The sequence below is a fragment of the Suhomyces tanzawaensis genome, assembly GCF_001661415.1.
Source record: "Suhomyces tanzawaensis NRRL Y-17324 unplaced genomic scaffold CANTAscaffold_6, whole genome shotgun sequence".
In the NCBI taxonomy this organism is placed as follows: domain Eukaryota; kingdom Fungi; phylum Ascomycota; class Pichiomycetes; order Serinales; family Debaryomycetaceae; genus Suhomyces; species Suhomyces tanzawaensis.
The window spans coordinates 222,236-247,999 of NW_017963641.1; the positions used below are offsets into that span (position 1 = coordinate 222,236).

The 25,764-nt window shown below is 40.5% G+C and overlaps 12 protein-coding genes and 1 non-coding gene across 13 annotated transcripts; 8 read left to right on the forward strand and 5 right to left on the reverse strand.

The window, feature by feature from the left end:
* Positions 1-1,677: 1,677 nt before the first annotated feature.
* On the forward strand, positions 1,678-3,218 carry CANTADRAFT_12401 (uncharacterized protein; the record flags this gene model as incomplete). The annotated part of the gene is made up of 1 exon (XM_020206225.1): positions 1,678-3,218. The coding sequence occupies one exon, from the start codon at positions 1,678-1,680 to the stop codon at positions 2,956-2,958; it is 1,281 nt and encodes a 426-aa protein (XP_020062903.1). The 3' UTR covers positions 2,959-3,218.
* A 989-nt stretch (positions 3,219-4,207) lies between these two features.
* MRP7 (mitochondrial 54S ribosomal protein bL27m) lies at positions 4,208-5,468 on the forward strand. Its single transcript, XM_020207904.1, has one exon. It carries the CDS (start codon positions 4,234-4,236, stop codon positions 5,377-5,379), a length of 1,146 nt encoding a protein of 381 aa, XP_020062904.1. The 5' UTR covers positions 4,208-4,233; the 3' UTR covers positions 5,380-5,468.
* A 120-nt stretch (positions 5,469-5,588) lies between these two features.
* Positions 5,589-6,598, forward strand: CANTADRAFT_26841 (protein retreival receptor). Its single transcript, XM_020207905.1, has one exon. The coding sequence runs from the start codon at positions 5,608-5,610 to the stop codon at positions 6,175-6,177; it is 570 nt and encodes a 189-aa protein (XP_020062905.1). The 5' UTR covers positions 5,589-5,607; the 3' UTR covers positions 6,178-6,598.
* A 260-nt stretch (positions 6,599-6,858) lies between these two features.
* On the forward strand, positions 6,859-10,110 carry SLA2 (Sla2p; the record flags this gene model as incomplete). The annotated part of the gene is made up of 1 exon (XM_020210994.1): positions 6,859-10,110. One exon carries the CDS (start codon positions 6,859-6,861, stop codon positions 9,988-9,990), a length of 3,132 nt encoding a protein of 1,043 aa, XP_020062906.1. The 3' UTR covers positions 9,991-10,110.
* CANTADRAFT_281551 (uncharacterized protein) lies at positions 9,835-11,241 on the reverse strand. The gene has a single exon (XM_020208234.1). The coding sequence runs from the start codon at positions 11,026-11,028 to the stop codon at positions 10,120-10,122; it is 909 nt and encodes a 302-aa protein (XP_020062907.1). The 5' UTR covers positions 11,029-11,241; the 3' UTR covers positions 9,835-10,119.
* A 99-nt stretch (positions 11,242-11,340) lies between these two features.
* On the reverse strand, positions 11,341-12,050 carry CANTADRAFT_26842 (uncharacterized protein). The gene has a single exon (XM_020207906.1). The coding sequence runs from the start codon at positions 12,025-12,027 to the stop codon at positions 11,455-11,457; it is 573 nt and encodes a 190-aa protein (XP_020062908.1). The 5' UTR covers positions 12,028-12,050; the 3' UTR covers positions 11,341-11,454.
* Positions 12,051-12,315: 265 nt separating this feature from the next.
* Positions 12,316-15,472, forward strand: CANTADRAFT_26843 (uncharacterized protein). The gene has a single exon (XM_020207907.1). It carries the CDS (start codon positions 12,697-12,699, stop codon positions 15,352-15,354), a length of 2,658 nt encoding a protein of 885 aa, XP_020062909.1. The 5' UTR covers positions 12,316-12,696; the 3' UTR covers positions 15,355-15,472.
* A 102-nt stretch (positions 15,473-15,574) lies between these two features.
* On the forward strand, positions 15,575-17,338 carry HIS7 (imidazoleglycerol-phosphate synthase; the record flags this gene model as incomplete). Its single annotated transcript, XM_020210348.1, has 1 exon — positions 15,575-17,338. The coding sequence occupies one exon, from the start codon at positions 15,575-15,577 to the stop codon at positions 17,336-17,338; it is 1,764 nt and encodes a 587-aa protein (XP_020062910.1).
* Positions 17,339-17,969: 631 nt separating this feature from the next.
* Positions 17,970-20,474, forward strand: PLC1 (phosphatidylinositol phospholipase C; the record flags this gene model as incomplete). The annotated part of the gene is made up of 2 exons (XM_020208744.1): positions 17,970-18,210; positions 18,265-20,474. Coding segments are annotated over 2 exons (2,451 nt in total), but the record flags the coding sequence as incomplete, so codon positions are not given.
* A 119-nt stretch (positions 20,475-20,593) lies between these two features.
* Positions 20,594-21,934, forward strand: ENP1 (snoRNA-binding rRNA-processing protein; the record flags this gene model as incomplete). Its single annotated transcript, XM_020210269.1, has 1 exon — positions 20,594-21,934. One exon carries the CDS (start codon positions 20,594-20,596, stop codon positions 21,932-21,934), a length of 1,341 nt encoding a protein of 446 aa, XP_020062912.1.
* A 72-nt stretch (positions 21,935-22,006) lies between these two features.
* On the reverse strand, positions 22,007-23,767 carry CANTADRAFT_54237 (uncharacterized protein; the record flags this gene model as incomplete). Its single annotated transcript, XM_020210300.1, has 1 exon — positions 22,007-23,767. The coding sequence occupies one exon, from the start codon at positions 23,765-23,767 to the stop codon at positions 22,007-22,009; it is 1,761 nt and encodes a 586-aa protein (XP_020062913.1).
* A 317-nt stretch (positions 23,768-24,084) lies between these two features.
* CANTADRAFT_91250 (CCR4-NOT core subunit) lies at positions 24,085-25,016 on the reverse strand (the record flags this gene model as incomplete). Its single annotated transcript, XM_020211791.1, has 2 exons — positions 24,085-24,936; positions 24,978-25,016. 2 exons carry the CDS (start codon positions 25,014-25,016, stop codon positions 24,085-24,087), a joined length of 891 nt encoding a protein of 296 aa, XP_020062914.1.
* Positions 25,017-25,137: 121 nt separating this feature from the next.
* Positions 25,138-25,211, reverse strand: CANTADRAFT_t210. Its single transcript has one exon. It is a non-coding gene; the product is annotated as a tRNA-Asn (tRNA).
* Positions 25,212-25,764: the final 553 nt, after the last annotated feature.

Below are 25,764 nucleotides of genomic sequence, written 5' to 3' on the forward strand. Positions count from 1 at the left end.
CAGCATAATAAGACGGAGTCCGACAAGTATAGGGAGGCTTATGGACCAGATAACCTCATGCAAGACGTTTTGGACTTCCGTAGGTCGGAGATCGAACTGCGGATGCGTGAAATCAATTCCAAGTTGAATGCTGGCTATTAGCTCTCGTATCATCATACGGGTCGTTGCTGCTGCTCCTGCTATTGTGTTTGATGTGTCTGGTATGCGTTAAGGTTCAATGCTGGTTGGGATTGTTGGTCACCGTGGTATCTGTCATGGAACAACTGCTCTACACTTATGCAGAGTTACACTAGGAATTGGGGGATTCCTAAGTGTGTAACACCATATTGCATGAAGGATGTGCAGTATTTTATGGACACATTGATCGGGGACATACATCTTTCTGGTACAGAATCTCCAGGGACACAAACATATAGTGAGCAAGCATAAAATTGATAAGGGTTTGTGGTTATGAATGATGATGAAAGGTGATGAAGGGAGATACGGTTAAGGGTTGCAAAAGTTTATTGCTTAGGTTCTATTAGGTTGGTTTGGTATATTGGTTTAGGGTCGTGAAGGTTACTTGCTATAAATAAATGATATTGTTCCAAATGTAGGTCGATGGAGCCGATAAGTGATCTAACGTCTTTCGAGCTACTTAGCTAGTCTTGCTGGTCTTGATGGGGAGTTGACTCATCTTGTCCCTCATTGTACTCTGTTCTCCTGTAGCTTGAAATGTAACAGATGTCATCTGATTAATTAGAAGGTCATGACCTGTTGAAAAACTTCGACTATGCTTTTGCTTGCTGACTATATAATAAGTTGGCACATTCAAGCATCCCTGGCTGTGTGGGATTTTCTGACTGGTCGTGGATTATCGATTGCGAGAATACAATTTTGCAATATCCCTACTGCCATTTATCTGCTACCACATGATACTCAATGATAGAGAACATTGAATGGAACAAACTAAACAATAATTAGATGTATACCATAATTGCAAAGTTCAACCAACAGCTGACTAATAGCAGGCGCCTGACGATGAGATAAAAGTATGTGTTTGTACACTATTGTTTGATCATAAAAGGTCTACAACTACTTAATATAATGTTCAAACACAAAATTTGTTTTGCCATTGCTAGTCCCAGCGTGGAGAAATGGTCTATGCTGAAGAATTCACGAATATGAAGGCAGTTATAAAACAATCATGTGTGAAAAGAACATCGAGTTGTTATAAAATTGCAGACAATAGAATACACAAGAGATGGTAACCATCGATGTATCTCCATCTACTCCCAATCCTCTGTGGTCTGTGATTCCTAGCTTACCAACTCAACATGACCAGGTCCTTTTATCTAATCTGGTCACGTGATGCTTTTCGCAGCCAACAGCAGCCACAAGGATCTGTAAGAAGACATGGTTTACAAATTTGAATGCTTCAAACAGCAACTTTAAGGGCTAGTCGACCCTAAAGAGTTCCATTAGTGATATAGCCTGACATTTTGTACTAGTATTTGTCTCCTCTGTAGCAAATCAGTAGTTCTTCTATTTGTGTACTCACCTTGCAAAATTCCACTAGCTTTACATTTTGTCTCACCCTCCTAGAGATTTGGATTCTTTTCTTCATACTATCTTTAGTATAAACTCGAACAAGCTCAAGTGAGAAGTCTACGAAATCAATTAACCGATTACTCAAGCATGTTCCGTGATCTTCTTTCCAAGTTCAAGGCAATTTTCCGTGGCAAAAAGAAAGATGAAGGCCCATTTGTGGCAGTTCCTGAGAACCATTTGGTTGTTAATAATTTTATTGAAAGCCTTCGTGAATTCCCAGAAAATCAACCAACCGATGGAGAGATTCATAATGACTCTCCTGAGAATGGTGGATCGAGGAGAAGGCTTAGTCTTACCAGAATGAAGCAAGCTATTAAAAGAAAAAGTACAAACACAAAAGCACGCAGTATGAGAAGATTGAAGCATATGTTATCTAGTACTTCAAGCAAAGATCTAGAATACAATCTGGGAGAATCTTCGCCAATATCGTCTCAGTTTTCCTATAAAAGTGGTGCTCAATCCAATGGTACCTCTGTTGCTCTAGGATACTCTTCAGTGTCAACACTGAAGAGTAACCGATTTTATAAGACTTCTCAATGTCTTTCGGTTTACGATTTAAGGTCAACTTTGGAAAATGACCAGACCGATGAGACTGAAGACTCCAGTCCTGTTTGCTTCGATTCAAAAATTAGGGAAGTCGATGAAGAATTTGCTTTAGTTTGGAATGAGAATCCAATTCAAGATAGCTTTGGTTCTTCCAGGACTGCTGACGTTTGCTCTGCTGGACCTAAGCCGGAAATTATCCATTTAGATGAAGCATCTGTTTGTGCTTCCAATTCGGCTGCGAATGCCATTCCAGAGATAATTGGTTCTACCAGGGCGTCTGAGTGTGCATTAGAACCAACACCAGAGTGTGTGGCTGATCTCAAGAGAGAGTTGGAGGAGTTGTACAAGAAGCAATGGCGTAATCAGGAAGAATTGGACCACTTGATGCTTGCTGGTTTAGATCATCCTTATTACCGTGTTGTAAACTCCCATAGATTAGACCTTGAACTGCAGATACGTGTAATCATCTGCAAATTAAATCCCGATCAAAATATACCTGCCAAACTCCACAAAGAGGATCAGAAAGAACCAGAGCTACCAATTGATGGTCAAGATCTGCCTGATAATGTCCACAAAGAGGACCATAAAATGGTTCAAAACGAACCTGAGCCACCGAGTGTGAATGATGCACCTACATATGTACCCAGAAGACGCTACAAGAGGCTTGATCACGTTCACAACACAGAATTGAAGGGGTTTATGCATCGGTCGGGAATGTGGAGGGACATTGAGATGAGAGCTCGATCTATGAAGCGTTATACTCCAGAGAAACAACCAGACCCATTCATATTTAAAGTGCTTGATGTTCTTGGTATAGAGTAAAGATACCATTGACAGAATGTCAGTTGGGGTTGATAGTCACCATTTTTCAGCCTTGGGACAATTGTTCTATACTTTTGCAGAGTTACACTAGGAATTGGGGGATTCCTAAGTGTGTAGCGCCATGTTGCATTACGAATGAGCAGTATCCTTTGCGCAGATTAATTGGGGACATGCACCTTACTGGCGCAGTATCTACAGGTTTTCAAACACCATGGTATATTTGTATTTGGCGTTTTTCAAGGATATGGTTTAGTTTTCCTTATGGCTATGTTATTAAAAGTTTTTAAAATTAGTTATTGGTCGCTTCTAGTTATGGATTGCTGACAATAGTTTATGTTATTGATGTTTACGAATAAAAAATTATGATTTAAGTGTAGGATGTTTGATCGAACATGCAAAGGTAAGCTGAACTTCGCTATTAGTACAGTAGTTACTGGATACGAACGAAGATTTATTCATCAAGATAGGAGGTGATCTTCCATCTGGTTGATATCATTGTAGGAGTCATCGAAGTATTTACTGTTGTTTCAAAAAGTGACCTAGCTATATTCGTATTGTTGGATCGAGTCGCCTGTCAGCGCATTTTATACGCGTTATTCATACCAAGAAGTCCGATCCAGACCACGCCTTTCAGTTACTACCTCCCCTCGTAAATGCTCGCGTTGGGATAAGTTAAGAATTTACCACTTGCGTGCCCGCAAACGTACTTAATAATGGTGGTAGATTTGTGGTGCTGATCGTGAGAAAATTTGATATGCCTGTCAAACTGATAACATGGCACATTAATAACTAGGCTATAGAAACTGAAAGGTACCGACTACACTGCAATTTGGAAAGTAAAACAGAGATTTAGAGACTTACATCATCCATCACTATTCTGATACTAAGGGCAAAAATTGTACAACGGAAATTCCAGGAATCTAAACTACAGTACTTCACGAAGAATCATATTTGTAGAAGGTCTGAGCAATGTAGGTTCTGCATAAATTTGGACTCGAAAAATTTTAATCAAACGGACCCCATCGACTGTATTTTTAAAACTTTTCAAATGCGTGACTGAGCCTACTGCAAATATAATTGTTTTACTGATATTAAGGACCAGCGCCTGGTGTTTTGTAGATCGGGGTTGGTGTGGTTCGAATACTTTAAGTTGGGTCTCTAATTTACTTAGATACCATATATAAAATCTCGCACTGAGTAAATTTGGGAATAGCGAATTTTTTCAACCAAAAAATGGTTCTTCGATCTTAGCCATTGCATATACGATAGATAGTGATGTCCTTCTTGAAGAGTATCAGTGGACTTATACGTCCATTAAATGGACAGGGTAGCATTCTCCACACCTCATCATTAAACAACATTACTCAAATCCGTACTGCCACCAAGAAGGTTTCTGGTTCGAAGACTAACAAAAATGATTCGGCTGGTAGAAGATTAGGGCCCAAAGCATACGAAGGTCACTACGTTCAACCTGGTCAAATCATCATGAGACAAAGAGGTACCAAAATACATCCGGGCGAGAATGTCAAGATAGGTGTTGATCACACAATCTATGCTGTGGAACCAGGATACGTCAGATTCTACTACAACCCATTTCACCCATTAAGAAAGTACGTCGGTGTTGCCTTAAAGCAAGAGTTGAAATTACCTACTCCTCACTTCTCCCCAAGAGTAAGAAGATTCGGGTATGTTGAACTTACTGATCCCGTGAAGGCTCAACAAGAAGAAGACAGAATGTCTAGAAAAGAGTACGAAGCTCAATCAGAGCTTACAAACGAGTTCTTGAAGTCCGAAGAATACAGACAAAACGTTACTAAAGAATTTGCACAATCTTTGAAGGATGAGTTTAGCATAGATTTGGATGAGAACAAGTTGCAAGTTGTTGCTCACAGATTTTACGAGATTTCACAATTAGTGAAAAACGGCTTGAGCTTAGAGGAAGCCAAGGTCCAAGCATCCTACAACCATATCTACAATATAGAACTTGCTGCCAGAAGGGGCGAAGTCTCGAATTTTGAAGAAGCTAAGAAAGAAAACTTGAGTGTATTCAACGATATCGATAACAAAGTTCAATTGGACGCCCAGGGCCGTCTTTGCAAGTACTTGAATGCTCAAGAAAGAGAGTCTCTTCAACAAGAAATCTCAACCAAGTTAGCGCCATTTGCTAACCGTATTCTTTCTAAAGAAGATAAGAAAACAGTCACTAACTTGATTGAAACTCCCGGTGCTTACACCACCAGTGAGCAAAGCTTGCTTAGAGAACAGTACTTACCAGAAATTGTTCCATGGACTGTGCCAGGCTCAGTTATTGAAAATATCGACCCTGAGAACCCACCAAAAGACGTGGTTGTACAAAGAGTATTCGATGGTAAGACCAGATCCACTAAGGTCATCGGTAGACCAAGAGATATTGTCGCCTAGACTATGGGCTCAATGTAAGCATCACAACTGGTCTTCAGTAGTCTCTAAATAGCTTGTATATATTACGAAATTATAGTGAAATATCTATCCACCGTGCAGTAGAACGTCCTAAAAGTGACCACCGCGTCCATTGTTACGTAAGCACCATAACACATTTTGTGTCGTGTTAAACTGGTTTGTTTTTTCACTGAACACTTCTACATAGTAACGGTATCATTAGTAGCCATCATGCCCATTGAAGTACCAGAAAGCGTGGCCAACAGTGCTGCGTATCAACATGTTAAAAAGATCGAAGTCACATATCAGAAGTACTTGGATCAGTCTGTTCCATACACCCTCTACAGATGGATCGCCTTAGGTGGTGTGCTCTTGATCTTCTTCGCAAGAATAGTCTATGCACAAGGCTGGTACATCATATGCTATGCGTTGGGTATCTACTTGTTGAACTTGCTTTTGGCCTTTTTGACCCCTAAGTTTGACCCATCGTTGGAGCAAGAAATGAAGAACGAGCTGATTGAGGAAGGTGTTCAGGATGAGGAGCCTGAACCAGAAGACGAGGAGTTCAGACCATTTATCAGAAGATTGCCTGAGTTCAAGTTTTGGTACAACGCAGCTCGTGCAACCACTTTGTCGTTATTTTTGTCCTTCTGGTCTATATTCGACATCCCAGTTTTCTGGCCCATTTTGTTGATGTATTTCATCATCTTGTTTACCTTAACCATGAGGAAACAAATCCAACACATGATCAAGTACAAGTATCTTCCGTTTGACATTGGTAAGACCAAGTACAGAAAGTGAACTACTTGATTTCTGCAAGTGAAGAAGGTTGATGCCAATTTTACCACTTCCTGCTTGCGATAATGTGCCAATATTTAATAGAAATATGTTCAGACAATCCAGTCTGATAAATAACAATCAGACTGAGAATCGTCCACCATCCATGGCTGCGTGATCCACGGATAATATCGAGGAATGCCTTCCACAACACATATAGTACCTGTGAGTGTAATCAATACCGAATTTTACTAGCGTAATTTGTTTTCGTCAACAATAACTGCAAATTGTGACTACCCATTTATTCTGTTTAGGTTCCATTTTCGCTCTTTTATTATCACTTTTGAACCTAAAATATGGTTCCACCAGATGAATCAATAGTAGTTATCCATCGCGGAATCTTAATGAAGCGGGTACTTTTGATAGCTAAGCTATAGATTACTAATACTGATAACGATAGTACTTTCAAAAGCCATTCTGTACGCGCCACTGCCATAAGCACCGTAAATACGCATTGTAGCGTCTACATAGCCCGAACGAATAAGATCGGCATGCACCACCTCCGCCACCGCCGGTGACCTCGAGATCACATGACCTATTTTTTCAGCACTCCCCCTTTACCACGAACTTGACGGACAACTCCAACTTCACTCCCCCTATCCGTGAAACAAGCTTCCAGAACTCAATCAATAGCCTACTGCCACCATGAGTCGTGCTGAAGTGGATTTGCAAATCAGTGTGAAAAAAGCATGCAATACGGACGAAGTACCACCAAAGAGAAAACATGTTAGGGCCTGTATTGTCTATACTTGGGACCATAAGAACTCTAGAGCATTCTGGAATGCCGTGAAGATCCAACCATTGCAGAGCGACCAAGTTCAATCGTTCAAGGCTTTGATAATGATCCATAAGGTCTTGCAAGAAGGACATCCGAACACTCTTAAGGATGGGTACCGCAACAGAGACTTCATATCTTCGTTGGCCACCATCTTCCCATCCCAAGGTACCGCTTACGGAAGACTTATCAACCAGTACGACAAGTTTATTCTCAAGAAATTGGACTTTCACCGTAACAACCCTGGTTTCAACGGTACCTTTGAGTACGAGGAATACATTTCGTTAAGAGCAGTTCATGATCCTAACGAAGGTTATGATTCTATTTTGCAATTGATGGATTTGCAAGACCTGATTGATGACTTCCAAAAGCTCATCTTCGCTACCATCCATCAAACACCTAACAATTTGTGTAAGGTCAGTGCTTTGGTTCCTTTGATAGCTGAATCTTACGGAATTTACAAATTTTGTATCTCAATGTTAAGAGCGTTGTACCAGCAACTTGGCTCTGATGAAGCATTGGCGGGATTGGTTGAGAGGTTTGAATCTCAACACTTTATGCTTAGAGACTTCTTCACTGATTGTCATGGAATCAAGTTCTTGACCAGCTTGGTGACTATTCCAAGATTGGCTAACAACCCTCCAAATGTGCAGGCAAGTGATGGAGGTAGTGCCCCAATTTCTAGACCAAGATCTGTGAACACAAATGAGGCATTATCTGCTCAACAAACTTCCAGCTTCGAACCACCCGCTAACCCACCACCAGCTGTTGATCAATTATTCAATGATCAATCCAATCTTTTGCAGCAGCAGCAGCAAGAACAGGAAAGGATTCAAAGAGATCTAGAATTGCAACAGCAACAACAATTGCAAAATCAACTCCAACAACAGCGTCTTTTCGAGGATCAACAAAGACAACAAGAAAGAAGATTTTTGGAAGAGCAAGAAGCCTTGAAATTGCAGTCGCATCAACAGCAGCAATCAAGGGTTTCAGAGTTGGAGCATGACTTATTGATGTTCAAGAATCAATATGACAATGACCAGCTGTTATTGCAACAATATGACTCTCGTGTTAAAAGCTTAGAGACCGAATTGATGAGCTTCAATGATACTGCTACCCAGCAAATCGCCTCCAAGGACGAACAAATCAAAAACTTGGAAGACCAAATCCAGAACTGGATCAAAAAATACGAGGCTTTAGCAAAGCTTTATTCCCAATTGCGTCAGGAACACTTGAACTTATTGGCTAAGTTTAAGAAGATTCAACAAAAGATTAATTCTGCACAGGAGTCGATCCTCAAAAAGGAGAAGTTCGAAAAGGATTTGAAATCTAAGAACGTCGAATTGGCTGATTTAATTCGTGAACGTGACAGAGCAAGATTGGATGTGGACAGAGTAAGAGCATCCAAGGACCAAGAGATCGAAAAACTACAAGCCGAAATTAGGGAACTTAATGCCCACGTCAATGAATCTGGAAAATTGCAAAACTTGAACTTGTCCACCATCATTTCCAAGCATGAAAAGGATATGGAGGAATTGAGAAACCAATTGAAGAGCAGGGATGCCCAGTTGGGTGAATTAGGAGGTGCTACTTTACAAGACAAACTCAAAGAAACTGAAATTGATTTGGAAATTGCGCAAGAATCTTTAGATAGCGCTCTTAGAGAATTGGCTATTTCAAAGGAAGATCAAGACGATGTCATAAATGCTCAAATTGATCATATTCTTTTACAAAATGTTGAGAAGATGAGAAGATTGATCGATATCTTCTTGGAGAATAATATAAAGAGAGTTCAAGATTCAAAGCGTGACCTTGACTCTTCAATCCAAGCAGGTAATTTAAATGCTACCCCAGAATTTGTATTATCTATTGTTGAACTCTGCTCAGATACTGCAACTGAGTTCGCTACTACATTTAACAGTTTCATTGCTGAAGGTAGGAGAACCTATGATGATGAAGATACTACCTACTCAGACTTGATCTTGTCAAGTTCTGAATTGACTACTTCTATCAATGAACTCATGCTCAACTCTAAGGGATTAACTAGAGTGACTGCTAGGGATGAAGAGGAAAAGATAATTAATCTTGTTTCTGAAATTTTACACAGTACTGAGCAATACTTCTTCGATTTGAAGTCCGATAAATTGAATACCTTGGAGGATGATGACGATAAGATTGATAGAGTTATCGATGGCAATTTGCAGCTTCAAAACACTTTGCAAACATTAGTCAAATTTGTGGATGGGTTGCGCTCTTCCAGTGGCATTAACTTTAAACTGGGTAACTTAGAAGACCTCTTGAGAAATGAAATGGAGGAGGCAGCAAAGGCTGTCTCATCTGCCTCGAGCTTTTTGTCCAACCTTTTAAGAGATCCTAGCATTCATGGAGGTGATGTTGTTGTTCATGAAGCCTTATTGGAAGCGGCCAAGGCAATTACTGACGCCGTTGCGTTGCTCATTACTGCTGCCACTGAATCACAAAGAGAAATTGTTAGCAAGGGAAGAGGAGACCAAAGTAGAACTGAGTTCTACAAGAAAAACAACAGGTGGACTGAGGGTTTGATCAGTGCATCGAAAGCAGTAGCAGGAGCAACCAATGTATTGATCCAAACAGCTGATGGCGTGCTTAAGAAAACCAATTCTCATGAACAATTGATTGTTGCATCTAATGAAGTTGCAGCTTCTACTGCTCAATTGGTAGCTGCCTCTAGAGTTAAGGCCAACTTTGTTTCTAAAACTCAGGACAACCTTGAACAGGCCTCTACTAGGGTATCCAGTGCATGTAAGTTGTTGGTTACAAGAGTTCAAAAGTTGTTAGAGAAGGAGGACCAAACCAATGACATTGACCTTAGTAAGCTCACTCCTTACGAAGGTAAGACGGTTGAGATGGAGCAGCAAGTCGAAATTTTGAAACTTGAAAACAAATTGAATGCTGCCAGAAAGAGATTGGGCGAAATTAGAAAGCATGGCTATAGAGATGACAACGGTGATGATGAGAGTTAAGTACTAGTTCTGATTTCATTTCTGGCTGAATCTAGTTGACATTGCCATTACATACAAAAGTATATTGCGTAGTTCTGTATTGAATTATATTTTAAATTGAAATTTGAAAACGATGAACATGAAGTAGTATTAATACTTGTAATCGAGGTAATGGATTGTATTGTTCCATAGAGAGGCAACCTTGGTTCGAAACTGCTTCAATTTAGACCGTATTCTTCTTCCCTTTGGCCCTTCATAATAAACGTTGATTTTCAAAGTAACCCTGGACTTTTTAGTGGGGAGTCTCCATGTAACAAATCTGGGATAGTCCACACCACGGAAATCGTGCATGTAATGACGAGAAATCTGATAAACTTCCCCGAAGTTACATTCCGTTGAGTAGCATTGGCAAACTTGTCGGTCAGAGGTATATGGAGATTCTCTTCGCAAGGACAGCCCCGTTACAGAGCGAACTAGCTCTAACGTCGATTTATCATCCTCATTGATAGAAGTTTTCAGGGAAATTGCACTAGGAAGATTGTTTCGCAAATCGTTACCTGTCGTTGTCAACCAAGGTCCTTCTGCAACATCCGAAACTTCAATCCTGGCGTTAGCAGATGAGAAGCTTTCTGGAATATTCTGATCTTGGCCAAGTTTATCAATTTCCATACCAGTAGATAAGTTTAAATTTTTGAACATATGAGTTTGGTTCTCTGTATTGAGGTTTGGTGAATTCTGCTGCTCTGACGGTGATTTTAGAGGACTTAGTTTGACAATAGTAGCACTCCGTTTGAGACTGTAATAAACTGAAGAGATTGCCGAATCGAGGACTAGCAGGGACTTTACTTCTGGATGCTCTTCATTAGAGATGCTCCAGGGGTTTGTCGAAGTCGGTGTAATTGTAGCCATGGGATGTGGCCAATTCAAATCAACCTTAGACTGACTCACTCTGTGATCATCCCAAACATTTTGAGAAAGAGTGTCAGACATATCCACAGCTATGTTCCACGGTTTACCCTCAGAATAACACAGCAGCAGAGTCTTTGGCAGATGGAGCATAGGTTACTTGACCCCAGGTACTGTTTTTGGTGATGCAATTCTCGGAACTGTCCGAGTGGCTGTGGTTTTGCGACTTTGGTTTTGCACCCATTCGGAAATGGACGGAAATTGGCAAACGAGCAATTGCAGCAGACCACCTCAATACAGGCACTTCCACTTCCACTTAATGTAAGCTGATATTAGCAGTCTGCTTTGACGCTAGCCAGGCTTATCTGCTAGGGCAGAGGCAACAGAATTATTTTGGGGCCAAGAATTCTGGTTCTCCGATCCCCGATCCGCAACTACACACCGCCCACTGGGGCCACGCTAGACGTTAGAATCTTATTAAGCCTATAAAACCTTGGGGAGAAATGGAAAATATAAATATAGATGTAAGCAGTCTACTTTCCACTCGATGAAAAGCGTAGGAAAACGGTCCCGAAGCAATTAGTTCTTGTAGTGGGCGGGAGGAGGCCCGTCTGGTCTTGAGTAATTGGCTGTTGCATCCAGAGGACCGTAGTTGTACCCCTCCTGCGGGTGTGCAGTGGCGTTGTAATCTTGCCCAGTGTAACCCTGCTGGGGCTGGGGATACTGTTGGGACTGATTGAACTGTTGAGGCTGTGGAGGAGGGACGTAGCCAGCCTGTGAGCCACCGTAGTAGCCTCCTGTCTGCTGAGTCTGCTCGTAGTACTGGCCGTTGTTGGGAACGACTTGGGCGGTTCTTCTCTTTCTTCTGCGAAGGAGTATCATTAAGATGACTGCTATCACTGGGATGATCAACAATAACCAAAGGTACCACCTGTGGTGGTTCCAGTGGTTCCGGGAGGTGTAGATGATTCTCTTGTCGATGGGCACAAACATGTCGACAGCTATCTGGAGGAAGAAGCAGTGGGGGTCGCTGAAATTTAAAGAGGTGGGTTGCTGGTGGAGGACTACACAAAAGAAGTGTACACGTGACCCGATAAGGCCTTTGGGGTCACTGGTGGTGAGGGAGATGACCGTTTGCGAGGTGGCGTACATGAACGGCTTGCCCTTACCTGCCGACTGTATGCAAGCCTTGGCATGCCCAGGTGTTTCGGGCAACGGGTGCCCATTGCGTCATGATACTAGTGTACATTTCTCCCTGCTTCAGCCCTGTTCTGGTCATGTGCGCTGCGGCCCCAGAAGCTTAGTTAGCAGGCCACAGCTCCAGGCGCAGGAGTAAACTGCACAACATCGCCCCATGACATATTGCGTGGGGATTAGCAGTGGCCGGTTTTTGTTGGCCGGAGGCTTCCGTTTAGCTGCCACGAGACAATTGGTTAGGAACCGCTTCCTAGTGGTGCCTCGGTCTTTGTTCTGGCCTCGCGGTGTTTATCCATCCAGAACTAGCACCCATCACTGGCGGTTGTTCGCGGGTTACTAACGCTGGCACCGCACCTTACGGACCTACTGTAGATCGTCATTTTATTTGGCAGACGTAATCCTAAATTGACTTTTTTATTCTACTATCTTCCCTTGCCTAGCTAGTGTGTTCCTGTGGGCGTTATACATCTTATGGGCAAAACTAGCACCATCCGTCAACTTCCGTCAAACTCGCAACATCTATCTGTGATCGCCACAACAAGCACGCCTGTCAATTCTGCCACTCCTTGATAGATTTTATTTCTCAACAACAAATCTGACAGGGGCATTGAATTCGGGAAAGTCATGAGTTTCTTCGTAGTTCCGCTGGTTCTGTATCAAACCAAGAAGAAGCTTGACGATGCAAAGAAGGATAAGGACTCGCCACAACTGGAAAATGCCTCGTTGAGAAAGAAGAAGCGGGTCAAGAAACACAGAGACAAGTACGGGGGCGACTTGGACTCACTAAACTCACAAGCCACTGATGAAATGAGCATTATTCTGAGAAAGAAACACTCACAGTCCTCACACTCACAATCAACTTATTCCCATTCATCGGGAAATTCGAACCGTCGTCTTTCCACTCACAGTGATTCCAACCCCACAACCCCCACTGCACCAGTTCCCCCCAAATCCCTTACACACCCCAAACATGATGCCATTAACATTACCAAGTTGGATGATAGTTTGAAAGAGTTGAAAAATTCTCAGAATCAAGATCCGGGGAATCAGGATAATCGCCCCCGCCTGTCGACAGCGGGAATGCAAAGCATCTTATCAAATGAACAAAATACAAGCATTTCCCCGATACTACCTCCATCCAAGCCTCAGCTAATGAGCTCCTTAACCACTTCAAAATCGGAGAATCCAACCCTCGATAAGAACCGGAACAATTCAGAACTATCCACAACATCTTCTTCTTCTTCATTGAACCCTCAGGCTTCGAAATTTAGACGTAACAGCTCATTCTCATCGATGCAATCAAGCACGGTTAATCCCCTCAGCCAAGTCTCTTCTGCCCATCACAAGGGATCTACTTCCTCAAGGTTTTCAAGAAAACTTTCCAGTATATTATTGGGGGGTAGTCCAAGTCCCAGCCCAACTATTGAAAGTAAAATCGTGGAATCCAAATACCCCCATCCATCGTCCCAAAATGAATCTAAATCGAGCTCAAAACAAAGCTTGTTCAAAGCTTCATACGACAACTCAATTCCTCTGCATTCAAGTGAAATCGATGTTACTCCGTCTCTAGAGATAGAACCACATCGTTCAATTAACAGAAGGCCATCAGAGCTAGGTATTACAAGGTTTGTTCCACTCATTAGTCTTGGCTACTTGAACAGCATTCAAACCATGAAAGAAGTTTTATTCACACCAGGATTCCAGATCTTCAGATACAACAATTTTCTTTCCTTACTTTCTGATCATAATCATGGAGATCCAATCAATTTTGCCAGTATCAGACACCATTCCATTCAAAAATTCATTAACAAGTACCGCGTTAGCAAAGACTATTCTAGTGATTTTGATATTACAGTTGACCATGATTCCTCGTATTTTGAGGGTTTATTAGCTCATAAAAGTCTAGAGGCCAGAAGATTCTTACGTGGTTTGATCAAAAAAGAGCTGGAGGCTTCACATACCAAGATTGGAATATCCAATAATGAGGAATTGATGCAAATCAACTTTACCAACTATGTACGATATGTGCTTGATTTGCCTTCCAGTATTGACTCAAAATACTTGAACAAAACGGAACGTAAGCATTATGAGTACAAGACTTTATTTTCCAAAATTTCAACTGCGCTCTATTTGAAGAAAAAGGAAGAAGTTGGAGGCGAATCGCTTGGGACAACTGGCGAAACTGAAGCAAGTATAAAAGCTGGCCTTTTAGTCCAGTTGATAACAAAGGTTTCATACGAATACATCTTATTGGAGAAGTATCACATACAAATCTTGTCCAACTTCAATAACAACTCAATCATAGATGGAAGGGTTTTAGCAGAGTTATACAGCAAACATCGTCAACGTATTAAAGAGGGAAATCCTGAGCAATTAAAGGTTCTTTTTTACAATGTCGCTTTCAGTGCACAATACGCTTGGTACTTGTCTGTGACAATTCCATTTGTGAGAGTTTTTGAATCAAACGTTTACGCAGAAAATCACAAGCTTATTAAGGACGGAAAACTATATGATGATCTCGAGAAGAAGACAGTAAAGAATTCGTTTGAAAAATCAGACAAGGAATTATTCGATACATTCACGAAGAAGCTTTACATTAACGATTTCAAGCAATACAAAGTAACTACTCCTGACAAACTTGTTAAATTGCATAAACTGCTTGATAACAATTCTCCAAAATATGCACATGTGAACCGGCGTCAGATTCCAGATCCATCAGCAGTATACGGTCACAAACCAATGAACTTTGAGTATTACGACGACTCACTCTCAACTTTGGCAGATAATACATTTGATTTTATCCAGAGTAGGGACCTACCATTCCAAATCACATTAGATAATTATTTGACAACATTCAGACAATTGCATAGAGTATTAAAACCAGGTGGTACAATAGAAGTACCGTTCATCCATATTGGACAGGACTGCGTTAAGCAATACATCGATGAGGCTATAAATGGAACTTCCAAGAAAGAGCCTCAAATTCAAAGCTGGCTTTATGAAAAATTCGACTGTATTCATGACGTAACTAGGGTGATTTTGCAAGGACTCCTTGAAGTATTTGGAAAGTCACAAGTCAAATACAGCATTGTATTGTTGAACAATAATAACGAAGTGAATCACTTCCTCTATAAACATGTCAGCTTGATTCTGCATGAGATGGTTGGTCACATGAAAGAATGCTGTATGAATTTCAAAGATTCGGATGAAATTAGCACTGTTGATGCTGAAGATGTTCATTACTTAATTAATATTAAGGCCCATAAAAAGCCTTCCGACTAAACTACAGTACTAGGATCGATTGCAATAGCTATAGATTGCTAGAAATCTATGACCTAGTCACTCTCCACCCATAAAGCATGACAATTCATTTCTCTATAACTAATTAATAGATTTCGATTCTTTTGTATGATAACGTAATCTCACTTTTTGATTGAGTCATAGTTAGCGGCTATGCGAAAATGCGAAAATCAGGTATTCACGATAACAGTCTTATAGAGCAATGGCACCAAAAGTTTACATCATAGACGTCGAGAGTGGCAATTTAAAGTCACTTGCCAATTCAATTAAGCGCATTGGTGATTACGAGGTAAAATTTATCCACAATGCTGAGGAATTCAAACAGTTTGACAAAGATATTGAGAAGTTGATCTTTCCAGGAGTAGGAAACTACGGTCACTTCGTTAAGGAAATTTACTCTAGGGGTCTTGTTGAAGAAGTCAAGAAGTACATTTCCAGTGGAAGATCTTTGATGGGAATCTGTGTTGGGTTACAGGCATTGTTCAGAGAGAGTGAAGAAAGTCCGGGCCTCGAACATCAAGGCTTGAAGTATTTGGATTTCAAACTCTCTAAATTCAACAAAGAAGACCAGTCCTTTAAAGAAAGAGGGATTTTGAAATCTGTACCACACATTGGTTGGAATAGTGTTCAAAAAATTACTAGTGGAACTCAGAAATTAGCTGATGAGAAGTCTTTATACAGTATCAACACCATCAACAAGTATTATTTTGTCCATTCATACGCCGCCATACTTAAGAATGATGCCGACGAAAAAATCATCCAAGAAGCAGCATCCAACGGTTGGGATTTTGCATTCAGTAGATATGGGTCTGAAACATTCTTGGCTGCTGTGGCATACAAGAACTTTTTTGCAACACAGTTCCACCCTGAAAAGTCGGGAGTTGCTGGTCTAAAGGTAATCAAAAGCTTCTTGGAAGGAAAGAAATTCGAAGAGTTGGAAAAGAAGGACATTCAAAATACTGAGGGGGTTGAAGCAACTCTCAGTGGGCTTACGAAGCGAGTTATCGCATGTTTGGATGTGAGAACTAATGATGCAGGTGATTTGGTGGTTACTAAGGGAGATCAGTACAACGTTCGTAGTTCTGATTCTGAAAGTGAAGTTAGAAACTTGGGTAAGCCAATCGAGTTAGCAACTAGGTACTACAATCAAGGAGCTGACGAAGTTACTTTTCTCAATATCACCTCGTTCAGAAACTCCCCAATAAAGGACTTGCCGATGCTCCAAGTATTGAGCAAAGCTGCAGAAACCATATTCGTGCCCTTAACAGTCGGCGGAGGAATCAAAGATTTGATTGACCCGGTGTCGGGCGAAGCCGTCCCTGCTGTCAAAGTTGCTGATTTGTACTTCAAATCTGGTGCCGATAAGGTGAGTATTGGGTCTGATGCTGTCAATATAGCTGAAGAATTTTACAAGAACAATAAGGTTCCAACCGGAAAGTCCTCCATCGAAACGATATCTGCAAAGTTCGGTAATCAAGCGGTAGTCATCTCGGTTGATCCAAAGAGAAAGTATTTATCACTGCCTTCCGAAACCTCCATGCGTACAATCGAAATCACCGATCCCACCAAATTCGGTCCAAATGGTGAACGTTTCTGCTACTACCAAGTCACATCGCAAGGTGGTCGTAAAGTACACGAGTTAGGGGCACTCGAGCTCTGCACCGCTTGTGAGATATTAGGCGCTGGTGAAATCTTGTTGAACTCGATTGATCACGATGGATCAAATAAGGGCTTCAATCATGAGCTTGTGAAGCAAATCAAGAGTAACGTTGCAATCCCAGTTATTGCAAGCTCGGGTGCTGGCAATCCACAACATTTCAAAGAAGTTTTCGAGTTGGACTGTGGTGTTGACGCCGCATTGGGGGCTGGGCTTTTCCACAGGGAAGAGTATGAAGTCAATGACGTCAAGCGCTACTTGCAGGAGCACAAGATAGATGTGAGATTAGACGATACTGTAGAGTTATAGTTGTATCAAATAGAAACAAGTTCAAACATGGATCAATATTCTAAGCTACTATGACCTCGAAGCTCTTCAGTGGGGTAGGCATCCTGGCATTAATACATTCCTATCCTGGCTATCTTTAGTGTGTATATTTAGATCGATGCCCGCTCGCACCTTTAAAAATGTTACACGAAATCGGTACTATCAGATATGTTCATCTAAAGATGACCGCTGAAAGATGAGAAGTGAAAGTTATACTGCAAGTGACAGCGACCTGGTGATGGATCTGCAAACCATTCACACCTCCTCGGATACCGAACTCGTATCTAGCACACCTCCGTCATCTAAGTTGGTCTCACCTATTCTGTCCAATCTTCCAAGCCTACTAGTCAATCTCAGGACAAATGACGGCAAAAGCGTTGGGAATAGCAATGAACAAATCTCCAAAGGTCCAGTTAATCCACTAAGAAAGTTGGTACAAGCAAACAGATCTCATGAAGATTTGGAGCGAAGCAAGTCAGACGGAAATTTGGAGATGGAGGTCCCAGTTGTGGACAATCACACGCAACAACTAGTCAGTTCAAAGAGTGCCCCTTGCCTCTCATCAGAAAATCAACCACAAGTCAATCCGGCCAATGTGTCCACTCAAGCGCCAGAATTGCGTTCAGATCTGAAAGCTCTGATAGACCATCCTGGTCGTATAAAAGTCCCAAATGTGCTACTCAAAGACGGACTATCCCTAATGAAATTATCACATAAATCGAAGAAGAGAGTTTTTCTTAAGGTGGACCCATCAAATTTCAGCATTAGCTGGAAGAACGTATCTTCCAATCAATCCATTCATTCCAATAGTCTTCACAGATTATTGATTTCAAAGACTGCATCTCAGAATAATAGTACACCTAACAGTGTTTCATCTTATAACTCAATATCCACTTCATCCAAGAAAGCTATCGAAATATACTTCGACGATATAAAAGACTTGATCTTCCAAGAAAATGCCAGTCCATATAGGGAAGAATTACATATTTCGAAGGATTTCGAATCCAATTGGTGCACTGTCATATACTTCAATTCTAAGAAAGGAAAATTGAAGACTCTCAATCTCATTGCAGATACAGAATATGATTTCAAACGATTAACCCTAGGTTTGAAAAACTTGAAACTGTACCGTGACGACATTAGAGATAAATTTTTAAACCTTCCTGATGTTGACATTCCAAACAATATGGACTTCTTGGAGGAGAATAATAAAGATACAAAGGAATATTTGAACTTCCAAGACATTCTCAAATACACAAAGAGGTTAAATATCAATATTGGCCAGAGGCATTTACAACAAATTTTCGATGAGGTTATCGAGGGACTGGGTTCTAAAACTCCTCAATCTAATTCTGCTACGGAAGGTTCTCCTCGAAATTTAATGGAGCAGCTTGATTTCGAACAATTTAAGACTTTTGTAACGATCTTAAAAAAAAGGGAAGACATCGAAGAAATTTGGAAGGATTTATGTGGGGAAAGTAATCCGATGACATACGATGTATTTAAAATTTTCATAAGGAATACTCAAAAAGAAAACTTTGACGATGAATTTCTTTCACGGCTATTCAAAAAATTCTGCATAGGGAAACGGGACTCTTGGATTCCAGAAAGTTTGAATAACTTTTTACTATCAAAGTACTCTCCATTCTTGAACTCTTCTTTCCACACTAATCTCGACCAGCCACTCAATGAGTACTTCGTTTCGTCCTCACATAACACCTATTTGATGGGTCGTCAGGTTGCGGGAGATTCATCAATTGATGGGTATGTTAGGGCCTTGCAGCGAGGATGCAAATGTGTTGAGATTGATATCTGGGATGGAAAAGATGATGCAATTTCTGACACTGATAATGGCAAGAACTCATTTGGGAGCACCAACTTAAATAGTGATGGTCCTATTGTGAATCACGGAAGAACCTTTACTTCCTCAATTTCATTCGTTAATGTCATAAAGACGATTAAAAAATATGCATTTATCAGTTCACTGCTTCCTTTAATTCTAAGTCTTGAGATACACTGCTCTATACCAAACCAATTGAAATTGGTAGCTTTGATAAAAGAAATTTTGGGAGATCTTTTAATCACAGTGCCATTGGAAAGCGATTCATATATGTTGCCTTCACCAAATAAATTGAGGAACAAGATTTTGTTGAAAGTTAAAAAGAATAGTGGCCCATTTCAATCTAATGAAAATACAGAAATCAGTACCACTTCTTCGACCACAACTTCTTTCAGTGAAGACAACGGGATTCAAGTGAGAAGGAGCTCATTCTCATTACGAAGCAAGGCCGAAAAACCCAAGATTGCTCCTGAACTCAGCTCTTTAGGAATCTATGTTCAAGGAATTAAATTTCGAAACTTTTCGTTACCTGAGTCCAAAACTTACAACCACTGCTTTTCTCTCAGCGAGAAATCAATCAACTCTATGTTAAAGGATGACAGCAAGAGAAAGGCCATAGACAAACATAACAGGAAATACTTGATGCGGGTATACCCTTCAAAGTTCAGATTGAGGTCATCAAACTTTATTCCTATTAACTATTGGACGCATGGTGTGCAATTTGTTGCTACGAATTGGCAAACCTATGATTTAGGTCAACAGATTAACGAAGCACTTTTTCAAGGTTCACAGGACCAGGGATATGTCTTGAAGCCTGAATCTTTGAGAAAGCCGACTTTAAAGTCTATTAGGGCAGTTGAGACAGAAGAGAGGATTTTGAAATTCAGGTTTGATATTGAGATAATCAGTGCTCACCAGCTCCCCAAATCTAAGAGTTCGGAAAGTGCCATCAACCCATTTGTGGTGTTCGAAATCATAGGGGCAAATTCCATTGAATGGGACGCCCCACATATGTCGAAAGGCAGGACACATTCGATAAGTGAAAACGGATTTAACCCAGTGTGGAATGAAACATTCTCAGGTACTATTATAGCACGCAATGAGTTGGTTTTCCTTAAGTTTACTATAAAATCATCGTCTGCTACAGATGAGATTCCCACCATTGGTATTCTTGTTACCAAGTTCACCTACTTAAATCAAGGTTATAGGTACCTCCCCATATGTGATTTGTTGGGAGAACAACTCATCTACTCTAGCCTCTTTGTGAGGATAGCACACCTGCAGATTAGTTAGTTTTTTTTATTTTTTTTTTGAAGTCATCTCGCACCAACCGAAGTTTATAGGATTGACCTGGCTCTCAAAACCTAACCACAAGCTTGTAAGAAAACATCCTCACAATGGGAAAGATCACAGTCAACGAAGCCAAAGGCAAACAACGCCATAACCCCTTGATGAAGGATATTTCCTCGCAGAAGGGGAACTTGAGGACTTTACCTAGATCTTCCCGTGTTACGAAGGAGAAAGAAGAAACAGAAGAAGGCTTCTTAGATGCAGCCTCCTCGAGAAGAATCTTACAGTTGGCTAAGGAACAACAAGAAGAGTTGAAAGAAGAAGAAAATGTTGTACCTCCTACCTTTGGTGAATCTCTTAGATCAAATGACCAAGATGACCTCGAAGAAAGCGAGGAAGATGAGGAGGAATACTCTGATTTTGAAGAGGAAATTTTGGAAGAAGAAGTCGAAATTGATGAAAAGGATGCAGAGTTATTCAATAAGTACTTTCAAAACAACGGTACAGGAAATTCCATCAATTTGGCTGATAAGATTTTGGCAAAGATTCAAGAAAAGGAGAGCCAGTCTCAGGCCACGGAAAGACCTGTTGATGCTGTTCTTTTGCCACCAAAGGTTATTGCTGCATACGAAAAGATCGGCCAAATCTTATCAACTTACACGCATGGTAAGTTACCAAAATTATTCAAGGTCTTACCTTCGTTAAAAAACTGGGAGGATGTTCTTTTCGTGACCAACCCTGAAGCATGGACCCCACATGCAGTCTATGAAGGCACAAAGCTTTTTGTATCCAATTTGCAAGCAAATGAAGCACAGAAGTTTGTTGAAAACGTATTATTGGAAAGATTCAGAACTTCCATCGCAGATTCAGAGGATCATTCTTTGAACTATCATATTTACAGAGCATTAAAGAAATCTTTATATAAACCAGCAGCATTTTTCAAAGGATTCTTACTTCCTCTAGTGGACTCTTTCTGTTCAGTTAGAGAAGCTACCATTGCTGCATCGGTTTTGGCAAAAGTCTCTGTGCCAGTCTTACATTCCTCTGTTGCATTGACACAATTACTTCAACGTGAGTTCAAACCATCAACAACCGTATTTGTACGTGTTCTTATTGAGAAGAAGTACGCATTACCATATCAAACCATCGATGAGTTAGTATTCTACTTCATGAGATTCAGAAATGCTGCACAAGATCGTGACGCCATGGACACTGAGGCTAATGAGTCTGGACCACAACTCCCTGTTGTCTGGCACAAAGCTTTCCTTGCATTTGCTCAACGTTATAAGAATGACATCACTGATGACCAAAGAGACTTCTTGTTAGAAACGGTTAGACAAAGATTTCATCATGCAATCGGCCCTGAGATTCGTAGAGAATTGTTGGCAGGACAACCAAGAGTTCCCGAGGTACCTACTAAGGAAGCCACAATGATCGATGCATTCTAATATTGTAAAAAATTTCTTCTTACATGTATACTAAATTAACGAAAGAGAATAACAAATTAATAACTAGTCTATCTAATAATGATGCTCGACAGTAGTATTCTTTTTAGCATTTTCGCATAACTGCTCGAAGTCAGCACATAAGGCGTAGTAACTTTGAACTACCCCGATGACGGTCAAGGCAACAAAACTACCAAACCAGAGCCCATGTAAAGTACCTCCAAATCTAGAGTAGAAGGTGATGTAAATTGACAAAGGAATTCCTAGCATATAGTAGGAGACAAAGTTCACAATTCCCCCAATCTTTGTTTGGCCCTGACCTCTTAAACAACCAGCGGAGTTTGCATTCATGGAATCAGAAATTTGCATAATAGCAATAAGCCACATTACACCACCAACTGTTCTGATAACGTCTTCGTCTTTGGTGAAAGCTTGGGCAATTTGCGTTTGGAAGCAAAATAAGACCAAAAAGTTGAGTATGGAAATCACCAAGCCAAAACTAATTGAAACTTTTGTAGATGTTCTGGCTGCAGATACTAAGCCTGCTCCCAAGAAATTTGCAATACGAGTGGAAGATGCAATGCCAATTGCGAATGGCACTTGATAAGCCAATGCTGCCATTGTCGTACCAATGGATTGAGCTGCAAGGGCAACAGTGCCCAAATATGAAGCCATCAAGGTCAAGATCTCAAAAGCAAGAAATTCGGCTTCCAACATAACTAATCCTGGAAGTGCCAAAGATGCCAACTTTTTCCAGCCTGTAAATGCCTGTCTAACGTTCAAACCGCCCCAACAAGATAATGGGTGAATTCCACTAGGGGTTTGATCTTTGTCAATGAAGAATACAATTGATACAATCAATCCCAATGCCATGATCCAGTAATTAATTGCCACAGCAATTGGTGCACCCAAGTATCCGATTCTGTTAACAAGGAAAATGTTCATTACCAAATTAGATGGAGCAGCAATAAGTAAGACATAAGTGGAGATATGGAAAATACCCTGAGCCTGTAAAAATCTCTTACCACATTCGAAAGCAATGTATGCTGGGATTCCTGGGGCAATGTACTTCAAGTAGACAGCGGCGAGCTTTGCCGTCTCTTTATCAGGCACAATAAGGCAAATGAGCCCATAACCGAAAAAGACCCAAATCACAAGAATGGGCAACATGACAACAACGATTAAAGCTATGCACTTTTGAATGTATGCACCTACTAAAGTGTACTTCTTGGCACCAAAAGCTTGTGGACACAACGTATCTAAAGCAGTTGATATTCCCTGAATTGTAGCGTAACCAGTGATATTAGCAGTCATAGATCCCATTGACACTGCAGCCAATTCTGTTGCACCTAAATGTCCAACAGTGAAAACAGATACGGTAGAAAGAGACATTTGCAAAAGAAAGGTAACAACCAAAGGAATTGATGCCTTGAATAACGAAACAAGCTCAATTTGCCAAGTTGTTTCCTCGAGTTGCTTGTTGATCACCGCATTCTCGAATGCATCAATTACTTCATCTTCATCGGCGCCCACATTGATATTATGACTCTTTAATAGTTCTCTTTCTTCCTCTATCAACTCTCTAGCAACGCTTGATTTACGATGCTTGCTGAATTTCCGTCCATTGGGAGCAAGTAATGGTTCAGTCTCACTGAAGCCGACTGCTGACTCTTCATCTCTTCTTATAATACTTTCATCTTCAGCCCCATCATCTGGACCAGCGGTGATGAAATCCGAAGGAACGAAAATACCTCCTTTCCCATCAGATCCATAAACAACAGAAGCCCTCCGACGGGTATTTGAGTGCGTGAATTGATGTTTCTTATCGTTGCCCATAATAAGTTAATTCATAAAAAGTGATGCCCAAATAGCTATCTAAATACATTATTACTATTTACCCATCGTGTACGACATTTTAGGACATTTCTTTTTTTTCAGAATGTCTTGTGTCTGAACCTCGCCTCAATACATTTTTGGATTATTGCTGCGTCGTGAGATTGAGGCTGGCAATCACGTTATTCAGTTTGAAGTTTATTATTATACAGTAGTTCGTGAAATGTGCGTATCAGACTTGCGATAACCGGTTCTAGCACTGAGTTCAACACTATCGGGCTAAATTGATTAAAATGGAAATACCAAAGATCAAGGTAATTCTACTGCTGGTCGGTGATGTTGGATAATAATTGCGCCAAACATCTCTTTGTAGCGACGTCATCTTGCAAAATAATAGAGAAAGTTCCATCTCTCAAAGGCTCAGGTAAAATATTGGCCAACGCTTTCCTTGCCTCAAGATTGTCGGACAAACGCATATAGCATCTGACAACATGCTTTAATAATCTTCCGGAACTACTCGAGGTTTGTTGGGAATTCTGGTTGTTAATGTTTGAGCTCAATTGGTCTATCATTTTTGATAAGACAGATGCAACAGTGTGGAAACGTTCATACGTAGTGCAGATGTAAGACAATCCTTGATCATCAAGTAATATTTTTTGTAAAATGAAGATAGCAACAGTTTTTGATAATTCGGATGAGATCTCCATAATGTTCAAACACAAAGGAACTATTTCAGTGGTGAGCAAGAAATTGATAACCTCAGGAGTGTCATTCTTCACTAATGCACCAATGACTCCTAAACTGGTAAGTCTTAAGTATTCAAAAGAACGCTGCCTTGCATTGGTAGACAAAAATGGATACAAGTACAATGGCAAATTTGCAGTCAAAAACAATCCACGAGTTTGAACATTTGAAGCAACACATTGAAGCAATGCTAATGCATTGCAGACTCTATTCGAGATCGATGCTGTCAAAACTGGTGGGTTCAAATATGGATAAACAGATATGATCTCCTCAAGAAGAACAGTCATCACACCAAAAGAGTTCCATAAAACCAATGCCAAATCATCATATTGTTCCCTCTTCTTTCCCAACTCTAGTAATGCACGCTCTCTATTTGCTCCTGTGACCAATTCTGACACCCATTGGTAAATTTGTTCATCACTGAGAGCCTTGTTGCTTAGAGTTTGAGGCTCTTCGCCTGTATTTGCACTTGTTTTGGTTGATCCCTGTCTCTGTGTTGACAATCCATTGTGATACATTATGGATACTTTGACATGAAGCTTAACAGTCTCATTGCACCTTCAAGTGATTTTGTCAAGTTGTTGGAAGTTGTATGCAGGTGGGCAACGAAGCAGGAGGCAAAAAAATAACGACCTCGGTGAGGGTCGAACTCACGATCTCAAGATTAACAGTCTTACGCCTTAACCAGCTTGGCCACGAAGTCGCTTGATATTTGGTTAATATATATTCAAAAAACCAGTCAAGTTTTTATCAAAGGAAAATTTTGATTTTTTGGCATTTCATAAAGGGATATGTATAATGCACTAAGGACATTTACGTCCCAAAGGAAATATGCTGCTAATTAAGCTTTGAATACTTTAAGTAAGTATATAGACGTGAAGGAGAAGTCTTTTATCATTTTCGTTTTTTTAGGAAGTTTTACATTTTTCTCAAATTTTTGAAAACAGATTAGTATTTAGCATAAGTTGATCACCTAAGATTCTTGTGTTAAAGCCAATTATTTCGATTAGAGGTGTTTAGAGACTTCTTAGAGCCTTATGTAACAGCGGGTTATTGGCCAATCTCAATAGTTAGTCCCTTTTAGCTGGGGACGTTACGGGGATAATTTAGAGGTATTTAGTCACATGACACGGTCCATGAATCTAACAACCACTGCAAAATTCATCTACTTCAGACGGTACAGGAACATTTCCCACCATTCAAAATCCCAATAAGTATATAGTCAGTAGATTATAATATACTTCCCATTAGCAAAA